Consider the following 15,301-nt stretch of genomic DNA (forward strand, 5'->3'; position numbering starts at 1 on the left):
AAGAGGTGTGCGGGCGGTTGAGGAAATGTATTCAGAACTACCTGGGGGTCAACGACACGGGGGAAATTTCGGCAGCGGTGGTCTGGAAGGCATTGAAGGTGGTGGTTAGAGGGGAGCTGATCTCGATATGGGCCCAAGGGAGAAGGTAGACAGGGCAGAGACAGACCGACTGGTAAATGAGATATTACAGGTCGACAGGAGGTATGCGGAGACCCCAGAGGCAGGGCTTTTAAGGGAACGGCAGAGGCTACAGGTGGAGCATGGAGAGAAGGCCAGCAGAATGCTTGCACAGCAGCTTGGAAAGAGGGAGGCAGGAAGGGAGATAGGGAAAGTAAAGGACGGGGACGGGAACCTGGTTGGAGACTCAGCAGGGGTGAATAAAGCGTTTAAAGAGTTTTACAGTAGGTTGTATGGGTGGGAACCCCCAGCGGGGCCGAAGGAGATGAGGCACTCCCTAGAGGGGCTGAATTTCCCGAATGTGGACGGGGGGCTGGTAGAAGGGCTGGGGACCCCGATCGGTTCGGAAGAAATAGCAGAAGGTCTGAAGGCCATGCAGGCGGGTAAAGCCCCGGGGCCTGACGGGTACCCAGTGGAGTTCTATAAAATGTTTTCTGGGATATTGGGGCCGCTGTTGATGAGGACATTCAATGAGGCAAGGGCGCGTGGGGTGCTTCCTCCGACGATGTCACAGTCCATGATTTCATTGATTCTGAAGCGGGACAAGGACCCGGAGCTGTGTGGGTCCTACAGGCCGATATCCATATTGAATGTGGACGCCAAACCGCTGGCCAAAATCTTGTCCTCGCGGATTGAGGATTGTGTTCCGGACGTTATTGGGGAGGACCAGACGGAGTTTGTTAAGGGAAGGCAGTTGGTGGCCAATGTAAGAAGGTCGTTAAATGTGATCATAATGCCCCCGGAAGGTAGGGAGGTGAAGGCTTTTGATCGCGTAGAATTGGAATATCTGTGGGAGGTGCTGGGATGGTTCGGATTTGGGCGGGGCTTTATTGACTGGGTCAAGTTGCTGTATCAGGCTCCTGTGGTGAGCGTACAGGCAAATAGGACAACATCGGACTATTTTAGGCTGCAACGGGGGACGAGACAGGGATGCCCCCTCGCCCCACTGTTTGCGTTAGCCATAGAGCCGCTGGCAATTGCGCTGAGAGCCTCAAGGGGCTGGTCCGAGGGGGAGTGGAACACAGAGTCTCGCTTTACGCAGACGACCTGCTCCTCTATGTATCGAGCCCATTAGAGGGGATGGAAGCAATTATGAGGATTCTGGGGGAATTTGGCCAGTTTTCGGGGTATAAACTAAATATGGGGAAGAGTGAGATGTTTACGGTCCAGACAAGGGGGCAGGAGAGGCGATTGGGGGAGCTGCCGTTTACAGTGGTAGGTGGAAGCTTTCGGTACCTAGGCATCCAGGTGGCATGGGAATGGGAACAGCTGCACAAGCTAAATCTGGCCCGACTAGTAGACCAAATGAAGCACGATTTTCAGAGGTGGGACGCGCTCCCGTTGTCACTAGCTGGGAGGGTGCAGACAGTAAAAATGACGGTCCTCCCGAGTTTCCTGTTTGTGTTTCAGTGTCTCCCCATCTTTATTCCTCAGTTCTTTTTTAAATGGGTCAACAAGGTAATCACTGGCTTTGTATGGGTGGTTAAGACCCTGCAAGTAAAAAAGGGGATGCTTGAGCGGTGCCGGGGGGAGGGCGGGCTGGCTGGCGCTGCCGAACATCAGTAATTACTATTGGGCGGTGAATATAGCCATGATCAGGAAGTGGGTGGTAGGAGGGGGATCGGTGTGGGATGTTAAGTAATGGGTTAAGAGACATTGCAATTAGTTGTCTCATTTATGTTAAGTATCCATTAATTGACACTGATATGTAAAGGGGCTTCAGGTGGCTTCTGTGAGGTGATGTACAGTGAGAGTTTTGTGCAAAGGCTGTTGGAATGAAATAAATGGGTGTTTGTTAAAAAGGAATAGAACTTTAGACTCTTCATATCACAGCAACTAAAACGTCTAACATGGGAGCGAGTAGAGGCGGCTTCCAGTAGGGCACCTGATTGGGGGCGTTGATAACAGCGTCTCTGCCGTTCCCTCCGGCACGGTACTCCAACAATCCCGTGGTGGTGGCGGCCCTGAGGGTCTGGGGGCAATGGAGGAGGCATGTGGGAGTGGAGGGAGCATCGCTGTGGTCTCCAATCTGTAATAATCACCGGTTTGCCCCGGGAAGGATGGGTGGAGGGTTTCGGAGATGGCAAGAGCAGGAATTGAGATGCTGGGGGATATGTTTATAGAGGGGAGCTTTCCTACCCTAAGGGAGCTGGAGGAGAAATTTGGTTTGGTGATGGGGAACAAATTTAGGCACCTGCAGGTGCGAGACTTCCTACGCAGGCAGGTTTCAACCTTTCCGCTCCTACCACCGAGGAGGATACAGACAGGGTAGTTTCCAGAGTGTGGGTGGGAGAAGGGAGGGTCTCTGACATCTACAAGGAACTCATGGGGTCGGAGGGGACGCAGACGGAGGAGCTGAAGCGCAAGTGGGCAGAGGAGTTGGGAGGAGAAATTGAGGATGTCTCTGGGCGGACGCGTTGAGTCGAATCAACGCGTCCACAACATGCGCCAGGCTCAGCCTGGTACAATTTAAGGTCGTTCACCGGGCTCACATGACAGTGGCCCCGATGAGTAGGTTCTTTGGGGTGGAAGATAGGTGCGCAAGGTGTGCGGGAGGACCGGCAAACCATGTCCACATGTTCTGGACATGCCCAAAGCTTAGGGGATTGCGGATGTCATGTCCACAGTGTTAAAAACAAAGGTGACAATGAGTCCAGAGGTGGCGATTTTCAGAGTGTCGGAAGATCCGGGAATCCAGGAGGCCTTTGCTTCCCTGGTAGCCCGGAGACAGATATTATTAGCTTGGAGGAACTCAAAACCCCCTAAGTCGGAGACCTGGCTATCTGACTTGGCTAGCTTTCTCTGCTTGGAAAAAAAAATCAAGTTCGCCTTGAGAGGGTCAATGTTAGGGTTCACCCGGAGGTGGCAGCCATTCGTTGACTTCTTTGCGTCAAATTAATCATCAGCAGAAGCTTTGTTTAGAGTAGGGGGCTAGTAAAGGTGGGACCTTTAAGGGAGGCAGACGGCTTTTGCACTATGTTTATAAATTCATGTACATTGTTTACTTTGTTGTTGTAAAACCATAAATACCTCCATAAAATATTTATTAAAATAAAAATAATAGGTTAATTACAGAATGCAGTATTACATATGTCTGTCCCCTATTGCCTGATGAGTGAAAGCCCCCCCCAAAAATAGACAAAATGTCTCTTCTTTCATAAATGCTCAGATATCCAAAAGTACTTTGCACCCTTTAAGTTTTTTTTGAATCCACAGGACGTGGGTGTTGTTGGCTCGGCCAGCATTTGTTGCCCGTCCCCAATTGCCCTTGAGAAGGCAATAGTGAGCAACCTTCTTGAACCCTATAGACCATGTGGTGAAGGTACATCCACAGTGCTGTCACGTTGGGGGTTCCAGGACTTTGACCCAGTGACAATGAAGAAATGGTGTTATAATTCCAAGTTAGAACATCGTTGGTATGGGCGGGAACTTGCAGGTGATGATGTTCCCATGTGACTGCTATCCATGCTCGTTGAGGCAGTTGAGGTTACTGGTTTTGAAAGGTGTAGAAGGAGCCTTGGTGATTTGCTGCAGTACATTTTGTAGATAGTATATACTCTGCTGCCACTTTGCGCAGGTGATGGAGGAAGTAAATATTTAAGATTGTAGATGCCGTACCAGTGAAGCAGGCTGCTTTGTCCTGGATGGTATCAAGCTTTTTGAGAGTTGTTGGAGCTACACTCATCCAGGCAGGTGAAGAGTATACCATTATATTACTAACTTGTGCCTTGGTGGACAGGATTTAGTGAATAGAGAGTTGAGTTATTCACAGCAGAATTCACAGCCTCTAACGTCTTGTCACTACAGTATTCATAAAACTGGTTCATTTTCTAGTCCGTGCTAATCAGGGATTTAGTGATGGTAAGGTAATGCCATTGAATGTCAAAGTCAGATGGTTAGATTCTCTCTTATTGGAGATGGTCATTGCCTTATATGCCACACCGTGGAGGCGTGGTCTCCTTGCATCCGACTTGAAGCGCTGGACGGTAGGCCCCAAGGTAATTGTAGCCAATGTAGTGGCAGAGCAGTCCTTCTGTGACTCAGTAGTGTGCTGGATTGTTCAAGTGAGACATGAGTGAATGTTCTCATTTACCAGTTTGTTCGCATTCTGTTAGTTTTTATTTTAACGGTTTTACATCTCATAATGGTGAAGTGGTTAAATTAGGAAATGTAAAGACATAGAAAACAAAAACAGCTTATGCAACCTCTTCCCCCCCGGGGTGGGGGTGGGGGCAACATTTCAATTCTTTTCTCACTCAAGGTGCTGAGGATAACATTTCAGAAAGACTAGCTCTCTCACTCTCTCTCACTCTCTCTCTCTCTCTCTCTCTCTAAAACACACACACGCCCCTCATTAAATCTCACACACATTCTCCCACACACACCCCTCCTCCTTTAATCACAGATACTCACCCCTCCCTCTCATGCACATTCACTTCTCACACTCACTCAGTCCTCCCTGCCTCACACATACTCATTCCTCCCTCACACACATTCACCACTCCTTCACACATGCACACTCCTCCCTCACACACCCCTCCCTCACACACCCCTCCCTCTCACGCACACTTCCTCCCTCACACCCCTCCCTCCCTCACACCCCTCCCTCTCTCACACCCCTCCCTCTCTCACTCACCCCACACACACTCAACCCTTCCCTTCACACATGCTTACCCCTCATGATACCCCGCTACTCTCCACCTATCCCCCACACCCCTCCCGTCGCTCTCACACACTCCTCCTACTCTCATACACGCACTCACCCCCTCTCTCTCACACACACACCCTCCTCCCTCTCTCACACACACACACAGGTCAGGGGAGGGAGGACGGGGGGAAGGTATGGCGAGGGCAGGGAGGAGGAGGTAAAGGCCTGGAGGAAACCGTGGTTCTATGCTCCCCACGGTGTATCACTCTATCTACACATATTTGCAGCAACTGGAAATGTATTGTGCTCCTTCAATCACAGACTGTTTCACTCCCATGTTTTCTGCTGATAGGGTCACAAGTGCAGTCCCTTGCAGAAATCTTCTATTTCACTGATTGGTCTTACTGGCACTTTGATCAGTGGCTCCTGGTGCAACATGGAGGGGCCTCACAGGCCACAATGCAGCCCACAGGCCATTAGTTGGACAAGCAAGAGCTTGTGTTTTTCATAGAATCACTTCATATCATATTATCCCTACAGTGCAGAAGGATGCCCATCGAGTCTGAAAGAGCACCTTACTTAGGCCACTCCCCATCCTAGCCCCATAACCCAATAACCCCACCTAATCTTTTGGACACTAAGGGGCAATTTAGCGTGGACCATCCACCTAACCTGCACACCTTTGGACTGTGAGAGGAAACCCACGCAGACACAGGAGAATATACAAATACCAGTTACCCAAGGCTGGAATTGAACACGGGTACCTTCGCTGTGAGGCAACAGTGCTAACCACAGTGCCACTGTCCATTCTTGTCAGGTTCAAAGTGTTCCTCCTTCCAGTTTAACTACAAGATTAGGCTTAAGCAAAGTGAAACGAGTTACAAACGTTAAATCTTGCAAAGGTGTTACAATATTCAACAGATTAGCTGCAAATTAGTAATTCAATAATAAAGGGTGGGTTAACAAAACATTGTGCAGTCATCAGCAAACACCCCCACTTCTGATCTTACGATGGAAGGAAGGTCATGGATGAAACAACTGAAAATGGTTGGGCCAGGACAATTACCCTGAGGAACTCCTGTAATGATGTCCTGAAACTGAGATAATTGACCTCTAATAACAACAACCAACCCCTTTCTGTTAGGAATGGTCTTAAATGATTTCCCCCTGGTTTCTATTGACGTCAGTTTTGCTAGGGCTTCTTGATGTCACATGTCAAGAGCATTAACTCTTTCTTCACCTCTGGCATTCAACTCTTTTGTTCATTTTTGAACCAAAGCCATAATAAGGTCAGGAGCTGAGTGATCTTTGCGGAACCCAAGCCAAGCATCAGTGAACAGGTTATTGCTAAGCAAGTACTGCTTGATAGCACTGTTGATGACCTCTTCCTTCATTTTACTGACTAAGAAGAATAGATAAATGGGATGGTAATTGGTTGTGATCGATTTGTCTTGTTTTTTGTCTATAACGCATTTCTGGACACTTTTCCACATTGCTGGGTAAATGTGAGACTTGTAATTGTACTAGAACTGCTTGGCTAGGCAGGTTCTGTAGCACAAATATTCCGTAATATTGCCCATTGCCCTTGCAGCATCCAGTGCCTTCAACCTTTTCTTGCTATCACCTGGAGTGAATCAAATTGGCTGGACACTGGCATCTGTGATGCTGAGGACCTCGGCACTTCTGGCTGAAGATGTTTTTTTCTGCCTTGTTTCTTGCACTGATTGAGAATGGAGATATTTGTGGAGCCTCCTCCTTTGGTTAGTTGTATAATTATCCACCACCATTCAGTGAGTTTTGCACGTGGGAGAGATCACACCCAGAGTGAGTCACAGCGAGACTGAGTGCAGGTATCGGGAATTTCAAACAGAGCGGGAATAGGTGCTTTGTCCTTTTTCTCCTTGCTTCGTAACTTTTTAGATCTTCAATGAGTGGTCTTGCCCTGCTGCAGCAGCTGAGGCTACAAGGACAGGGGCTGATTTGTAAGTAGTGGGCAAACTCGGTATTCTTTACTAGTTTTATCACTTATAGCTTGAAAATGCTTTTTGTAGTTTATAATCTGCAAGGGCTATAATTGATAACGAGGACCAGGAAAGAAGAGCCATAGATAATTGGGTATAATCTAATATCAAGCATCTTCCAACTGTTTAATTTAAAGGAGTAAGTCATGGCAGGAGAGCTCAAAGCCATGGTTTGCTCCTCTTGCTCCATGTGGGAAGCCGGAAACATTTACAGTGCCCAGGACCAGCATGTGTGCAGGAAGCTTTCTCCAGCTACAACGCCTGGAAGTCAAGGTTTTGGAGCAGGAGTGGCGGTTAGGGGTACTGTGGAGCATCTGGAAGGCAGAGTGTTGTGGATATCATGTATAGAGAGGTTGTCACAACGCAGGCTCAGGCTCCATAGGCAGGCAGGATATGGGTGACCACCAGGCAGAGCAAAAGAGCTAGGCAGGCAATGCAGGGATCTCAGGTTGTCATTCCCCTTCAAAACAGGCTTTGGATACTGTTGAGGGGAATGACCTCTCTGGGAAAGCAGCAACAGCAAAATTCATTTCACCACAGTTGGTTCTGCTGCAGAGGAGAGGAATCATAAATGTGTGAATGCAATAATTATAGGGGATTCAATTGTAAGGCAATAGGTTAGACGTTTCTGTGACCACAAACGAGGCTCCAGGATGGTATGTTGCCTCCCTGGTGCTAGGGTCAAGGATGCCTCGGGGCAGTTACAGGACATTCCGGAAGGGTAGGGTGAACAGCCAGTGGCCATGGTACTCATTGGTATAAACAACATGGGCTAAAAAAAAATGGGATGAGGTCCTAATACCTAGAATTATAGGGAGTTACGAAGAAAATTGAGAAGCGTGACCTCAAAGGTGGTGATATTAGGAATATTACCAGTGCCATGTGTTGGTCAAAGTAGAAATAGCAGGATATATCAGATGAATACGTGACTGAAGAGATGGTGTGAGGGGGAAGGTTTTCTGAGGCATTGGGATCAGTTCTGGGGGATGTGGGACCAGTGCAAATTGGACAGATTACACCCGAGCTGGACCGGGACTGATGTCCTAGGGGGAGAATTTGCTAGAGTGGCTGAGGAGGCTTTAAACTAAAAGGGCAAGGGGATGGGAACCTAAGCAAGGAGCCAGAGGAGGGGAAATCAAGGTCAAAAACAAAAGACAGAAAGGGGAATAAAAAAAAGTGGTAGGCAAAGAAACCAAGGGCCAGATTCAAACAGCCACAGTGGAAAAATATTGGGAGCAGGGCAGTAGTGTTAAAGGCTTTATGCCTTAACGCGCGGAGCATTCATAATACAACGGATTAACTAATCGCACAAATAGGTATGATATAATCGGGGTTGTGGAGGTATGGCTGCAGGATGACCAGGGATGTGTACTGAACGTCATGGGGTATTCAATACTTGGGAAGGGCAGAAATAAAGGAAATTGTGATGGAGCTGCATTGCTGGTTAAAGAGGAGATTAACGGAGTAGTTAGGAACGATTTTAGCTTTGACAATGTGGAATCTGTATGGGTCGGGCTGAGAAACACCAAGAGGCCAAAAACTTTATATAGACCCCAAACTGTAGTGGTGATGTTGGGAATGACATTAAACAGGATATTGGAGACACATTGATAAATCTGTGATGGGGTGATTTTAATTTGCATATAGATTGGGCAAATCAAATTAATCACAATATCGTAGAGAAGGAATTCCTGGAGTGTATATGGGATGGTTTTCTGGACCAATACGTTGAGGGACCAACTGGAGAACAGGCCATCCGAGACTGGGTGCTGTGTAATGAGAATGGAGTCATTGGCAATCTAGTTGTGTGAGATCCCTTGGGGATGAGCGACCATCATATGATAGAATGTTTCATCAAGATGAAGAGTGAAGGAATTGATTCTGAGATGAGGGTCCTGAATCTTTCTAAAGAAAACTACGATGGTATGAGCCGCAGTTGGCTATGATCGATTGGAAAACGTTACTTAAAGGGATGACTGTGGATAGGCAATGGCAAATATTGAAGGAGTGCTTGGGGGAACTGCAACAATTGTTTATTCCTGTTTGGCACAAAAGTAAAACGAGAAAGGTGGTCAGCTCATGGCTTATGAGGGAAATTAGCGATCGTATTCGCCCCAAGGAAAAAGCATACAAATTGGCCAAGAAAACCAACAGGTCGGAGGATTGGGAGCAGTTTAGAATTCAATAAAGGGGGACCCAAGAGCTTGATTAAGAAGAGAAAAATAAAGTATGAGAGTGAGCTTGCAGGGAACATCTAACTGTAAATGTTTCTATAGGTACTTGAAGAAAAAAGATTGGTGAAGACAAATGTCCCTTATAGTCAGAAACGGGAATTTATAATGGGGGACAAAGAAATGGCTGAGCAACTAAGTACGTACTTTGGTTCTGTCTTCACAAATGAGGACACAAATAAATTGCCGGAAATGTTGGGGTTTGGTGAGAAGGAGGAACTGAAGGAGATCAATATTAATAGAGAAATAGTGTTGGGGAAATTGATGGGATTGAAAGCTGATGAACTCCCAGGGCCTGATAATCTACATCCCAGAATACTTAAGGAAGTGGTTCTAAAAATAATGGATGCATTTGTGGTCATCTTCCAGGATTCTATTCACTCTGGAACAGTTCCTACTGATCGAAGAGTAGCTAATCTAACTCCACTATTTAAAAAGAGAGGTCGAGAGAAAGCAGGGAATTATAGACCAGTAAGCCTGACTTTGGTAATGGGGAAGATTGTAGAATCCATTATCAAAGAATTTATGGTAGAGCATTTGAAAATAATGGCAGGATCGGACAGAGTTAGCATGGATTTATGAAGGGGAAATCATGCTTGACAAATCTGCTGGAATTCTTTGAGGAGACTAGTAGAGGTGATGAGGTGGAGTCAGTGATATGACTTATTTGGACTTTCAGAAGGCTTTCAACAAACTCCCACATAAGAGAATCACTGTAAAACTAAAGCATATGGGACTAGGGGTAGCATAGTAAGATGGATAGAAAATTGGTTGACAGACAGGAAACAAAGAGTAGGAATTAACTGGTCTTTTTCCAAATAGCATGAAGTGACTAGTGGGGTACCGCAGGGATTGGGTGCTTCACAATATATATTAATGATTTAGATGAGGAAACAAAATGTAATCTCTCCAAATTTGCAGATGACACAAAGTTGGGTGGGAGAGTGAGCTGTGAGGAGGATGCACAGATCCTTCAGGATGATTTGGACAAGTTGAGTGAGTTGGCAAATGAATGACAGATGCGGTATAATTTGGATAAATGCAAGGTTATCCACTTTGGTAGCACAAACAGAAAGGCAAACTATTATCTGAATGACCATAAATTAGGAGTGGGAAATGTGCAACAAGTTCTGGGTGTCCTCGTACACCAGTCACTGAAGATAAGTGTGCAGGTGCAGCAGACGGTAAAGAAGACAAATCGTATGTTGGCCTTCATTACAAGAGGATTCGAGTACTGGAGCAGGATGTCTTGGTGCAATCATACAGGGCATTGGTGAGGCCACACCTGCAATACTGTGTGTAATTTTGGTCTCCGTATCTGAGGAAGGAAGTTCTTGCTCTAGAGTGAGTGCAGCAAAGGTTTACCAGACTGATTCCTGGGATGGCAGGACTGACATATGAGGAGAGATTGAGTCGATTAGGATTGTATTCACTGGCACTCAGAAGAATATGAGGAAACTCCTAGAAACCCATAAAATTCTAAGAAGACCAGACCGGGTAGATGCAAGATTGGGATGCCCAGAACTAGGGGTCACAGTCTGAAGGTATGGGGTAGACCATTTAAGACTGAGATGAGGAGAAATTTCTTCAGCCAAAGAGTGATCAGCCTGTGGAATTCGCTACCTCAGAAGGCAGTTGAGGACAAAACATTGTATGTTTTCAAGAAGCAGTTAGATATAACATCCGTGGGAGTTTGCACATTCTCGCCATGCCTGCTTGGGTCTCACCCCACAACCCAAAATATGCAGGGTAGGTGGATTGGCCACGCCAAATTGCCCCTTATTTGGAAATTTAACAAAAAATAAATGTTTTTAAGATACAGCACTTGGGTTGAAGGGGATCAAAGGATATGAGGGGAAGCAGGACTGTTGAGTTGGATGATCAGCAATGATCATTTTGAATGGTGGAGCAGGCTCGAAGGGCCTAATAGCCTCCTCCTGCTCCTATTTTCTATGTTTTCAGTCACGACTTGTTGTGGTAAAACTGTGGAGCGTTTAACTGATCCATTGGTTGTGGGATCACTTAGCTCTGTCTGTTGCATGCTGTTTCCACGGTGCTATTGGTGGCCCAGGTTGACATCTAATTTTTAGGTGTTGCTCCTGGCATGCCTTCCTGAACTCTTCGTTGAACCAAGTGTCATTGTTATTGTTCTTGGGACATCTGAGGTGCAAATTTCTTAACGGCATTACTTCAGAAACAATGGTGCAAAATATGTTCAATATATCTGTTGTGGTTAATTGAGAAATAAATGATCGTCGGGACATCGGGAGAAACACTGCTCTTTAAATCTTTTATGGCCATCTGACACGGATGTCGGTCCTTGGTTGAACATTCCATCTGAAAGACAACACCGCAGTGCTCCCTCAACCTTGATTATATGATCCAAGTTCTTCATTGGGGCTTCAACCCATGTTCTTCCGGCTCGAAAGTTAAGAGCATGACCATGAATCAAATATGTCCCGTTGAATTTGGGAACGAGAACAGCTCTAATATGGGCTGTTTGGCTTGGTAGAGAAGATATTGGGTGCGATCCAACGGCCACGCTGCCCTCAAAAAGCAGCTCACCGTGGCTGTAGAAAGCTAGGAGATCCTGCTCCCAAGATCTACACGGCTCACGATGCCTCGCGAGATTCAACACGATCTTGCGAGACGTTGCGATGTGAATCACACCCACAATGGGCTGGATCACTTTTTGGCAAATTTTGCCAGTAAGCCTCATTCTGCCAATTCCTGAGGTACCTAAGGCTTTGGGATTCACGGGCACAGTAGCATAGAGGTTAGCATTGTCACTTCACAGCTCCAGGGTCCCAAGTTCGATTCCCGGCTTGGGTCACTGCGTGGAGTCTGCACGTTCTCGTGTTTGCGTGAGTTTCCTCCCACAGTCCAAAGACGTGCAAGTTAGGTGGATTGGCCATGCTAAATTGCCTTTAGTGTCCAATGGGGTTGCTGGGCTACGGGTATGGGGTGGAGTTGTGGACTTAATTGGGGTGCTCTTTCCAAGGGCCGTGCACGCTCAATGGGCCAAATGGCCTTCTTCTGCACTGTAAATTCTATGTCTATTCGACCCCTTTGCCTCAGAGACCTCAGGCTGTGGGGGGGGAGTCGGGGTTGTTTCGGGGGCCTCTGAGATCGGGACACCATTTAAAAATGGCATCCCGATCTCTCACTACAATGGGGAGTTCCGGCGAGTTGAGCTCCCCACTGTACAAAATGGGGCTAAACGGGGCTATGTGTGGCCTCGGCCGCACGAATATTCTCGGCCCTATTCTGAGAATAGGGAAATTTGGAGTGCAGTGTCTCTGAGCAGTGTCCAGAGAGTGTAGTGAACTGAAACAGAATAAGTGGGGTGATGGTGGACGTAAGGTTGGGAAGCAATGATGGTTCAACACCTAAATGTTACTATTTTCCTTTTTTTGTAGTTAAAAACTGTTATTGCTGAAGACTTAACTGCAAAAATTATTGGTAATGGAAAATTTCTAAATGTTTCTGAGGAGCACTCTGCTCTGATAAATGCATCACTTGCACTTTTTTTTTCTTTATTGTATAAGTGGAAAAAAACATATATCCCTGCTGTTTAAGTTACAAATGACAGGCCATTTTTAAATTCTCATTCTACGGGCTGTGCCCATAATTGGAAACTGTTGCAAATTTTATGGATTTTCATTTTTGGAATGGCCTTCGGAAGTGGCCATTGATGTAAATGTCAACATCTATTGTCATCCCTGATTGTCCTGTTGGTGGGCCACCATTTTGAATCCCTGCAGTCAGTGCAGCAAAGCTTCTACAATGCTGTTGGTGGAGATTTCCAGGATTTGGATCGAGCAATGAAGAAACGCTGGTATAAGCCGGAGTCAAGACATGGATTTGTTGGTGTTCCCATGCATCTGGCACTTTTATTGTTCTAGGTGGTGAAAGTCATTTTAGATGCTTCAGAAACCTTGGCGAAATGCTGCAGTATATCATGTAGATAGTGCACAATTAACCTTTATCCACCAGCAGTGGAACGGGTGAATACTTAGGTTTGTGAATGAAGTGCTGATCAAATCGGGCAGTTCGCCACGTGCCATGGGATTCCCAACTTCTAATCTTTTCTGATAGCCACAGCTTCAATGAAGCTGATCCAACTGCACTTCTAGTCAGTGGTAATCCCTGACATCCAGTGCCCCCACCACCCACAGTAATGGTGGGGTAGTGGACATATGACAATGTGATGGTTAGCTTTCTTGATGGAAAGGGTCATTGCCTGGGACGTGCATGATGCAGATATTGCACATCAGCCCAAATTTGGCTCTTGCCCAGTTATTGCTGCAGGGGGGCATGGAATGCAACATTATCTGACAAATCATGAATAGAGCTGAATGCATTAACCAGCAAACAATTCCACTCCTGACCTCAAAGTAATAGGATGGCAACTGATGAACAGGTGAAGATAGTTAGGCCTTGAGTACTGCTTGGGAATCTCCTTTGATGATGTGGGCCTGAAGTGATTGGCCTCCAACAATCATAATTATCTTTCTTGATGCGGGATATAATTCCATCCACTGGCAAGCTTTTGCTTTTAACCTCTATTGACTTCAGTTTTACTTGGCCTCTATGCTGTGCTCGTGAAAATGCTGTATTAATGTTGAGGGCACTTTCTCTCTCTCTCTCTTCACACTTGGAATATCCATGTTTGGGACAGGCTGTAAAGTGGTTTGGAGCTGAAAATGATCATTATTGGCAAGTAGTTGTTGACTAAGTACCGGTTCATGTGGTGAAGGATGAGTCCTTCCACTGTATGCATTGTTCTCAGTTAACTGCTTCTTGAATATTTTTCTTCTCCAAGTATTTAGATTAATTTTATGCGATGCAGTCTTATTTTAAAACTGTCTTGATATTGATTTACAATGTTCAGAGCCAACCACTATCTTATTGCAATTATAGTTTTTACAAAATAGCAAAAAATGATTTAATACTTTTATTTTTCAGAACTGAACTTGGAGTGTGCAAATTCACTTGCGGTAAAATTAAGTCCAAAGATGTCACTGCATTCATATGGAAGTCGAGAAGGATCAATGTCTGGTCGTTCAGGAGAGTGTAGCCCAGTTCCGATTGGTTCAGTTCCAAGAAGAGGATTGGTCAATGGAAGCAGAGAAAGCACTGGCTACTTGGAAGAGCTAGAAAAGGAGAGGTACACCTTAGTTTAGATTACAAGAATATTTGTCTTCTCTTTAATCAATGGAGCTACTGCAGTTCCTCAAAAAGTGTTATCTCTGGGCTAGCTGCTTCTTTAACTTACACTGCATAACGCAAAAAGAAATGCTTATCTGTATATCATGGTAATATAACAACTTAAATATCAGGCGAATGTTTATTAATTAATTATACTATAATAAAAGCATATTTCCTGATGATGAAACCTTACTGTCAGATTTGAGTTTTGGTTCTAAATTCCCATGTCCACATTTAGAATGAAACCATTGGAAAACCTATCAAACTATGTTGAATATGGTCACATTTGTGGTATGAATGTTACATGTTGCTCAGCTCAAGCATGTCCGGATTTAGCTGCATGCAGGAATGGACTGTTTTGTTCATTGGCGTATTACGAATGGATCTGAATCAAAAGTGAATCGTTCCAATTTTCACTTTATGATATAAGTAGGTTCATTGGTGATACGGCTGAGGAAACATCAGCTTTGAATGCTGCTTTGCAGATGTTTGGCAATAATATCTTCGGGATGAGCTGATTAGCTTCCAACAACCATCTTTCTTTATGCCACCATCATATAACTCCACTGGAGAGTTTACCCTTGAACCACATTGATCTAGGGAGTCCATCATAACATTTGGTTCAATATTGCCTTGATATCAAAGGCAGTCATTCCCCCCCCCCACATCTGGAATTGAGCTCTTGTGTCTATATTTGAAGGAATATTTTAATGAGGCCTAGAACTGACTGGCCCTGGCACAACCCAAGTTGAGCAATTGGTGAGTAAGTATTGCTGGATCACACTGTAATCGGCTTCTTCATTACTTTGATTTGCTGACATGGTAATTAGACAGGGCTTGCCTGGGAATGTTTCCTTTGTCTTGTTGCTGTACTGGAATACTTTAGTTTGCAGGAAAGGTAGTTTTTGGGCATAGGTCAACACTATAGCTAGAATATTGTAGGGTTGGGTAACCAGTGTGTCCAGTTCACTTAGCTATTTCTTCATACCGTGTATGGTGATTGGAATTGGCTA

At 45.6% G+C, this 15,301-nt stretch overlaps 1 protein-coding gene across 12 annotated transcripts in view; it reads left to right on the forward strand.

Moving 5' to 3' along the window:
* The window catches only part of srp19 (signal recognition particle 19), a 418,259-nt gene that overhangs the window by 190,638 nt on the left and 212,320 nt on the right, over nucleotides 1–15,301 (forward strand). For 11 of the 12 annotated variants that reach the window (XM_072516441.1, XM_072516445.1, XM_072516450.1 and 8 more), the window contains one exon: nucleotides 14,046–14,247. The exons of the other annotated variant lie outside the window; for it this stretch is intronic. In XM_072516441.1, coding sequence (XP_072372542.1) covers nucleotides 14,046–14,247 — 202 coding nt within the window. The remainder of the gene's footprint in view (nucleotides 1–14,045; nucleotides 14,248–15,301) is intronic. 12 annotated transcript variants of the gene reach the window in all.

The sequence above is a fragment of the Scyliorhinus torazame genome, chromosome 9 (genome assembly GCF_047496885.1).
Source record: "Scyliorhinus torazame isolate Kashiwa2021f chromosome 9, sScyTor2.1, whole genome shotgun sequence".
In the NCBI taxonomy this organism is placed as follows: Eukaryota; Metazoa; Chordata; class Chondrichthyes; order Carcharhiniformes; family Scyliorhinidae; genus Scyliorhinus; species Scyliorhinus torazame.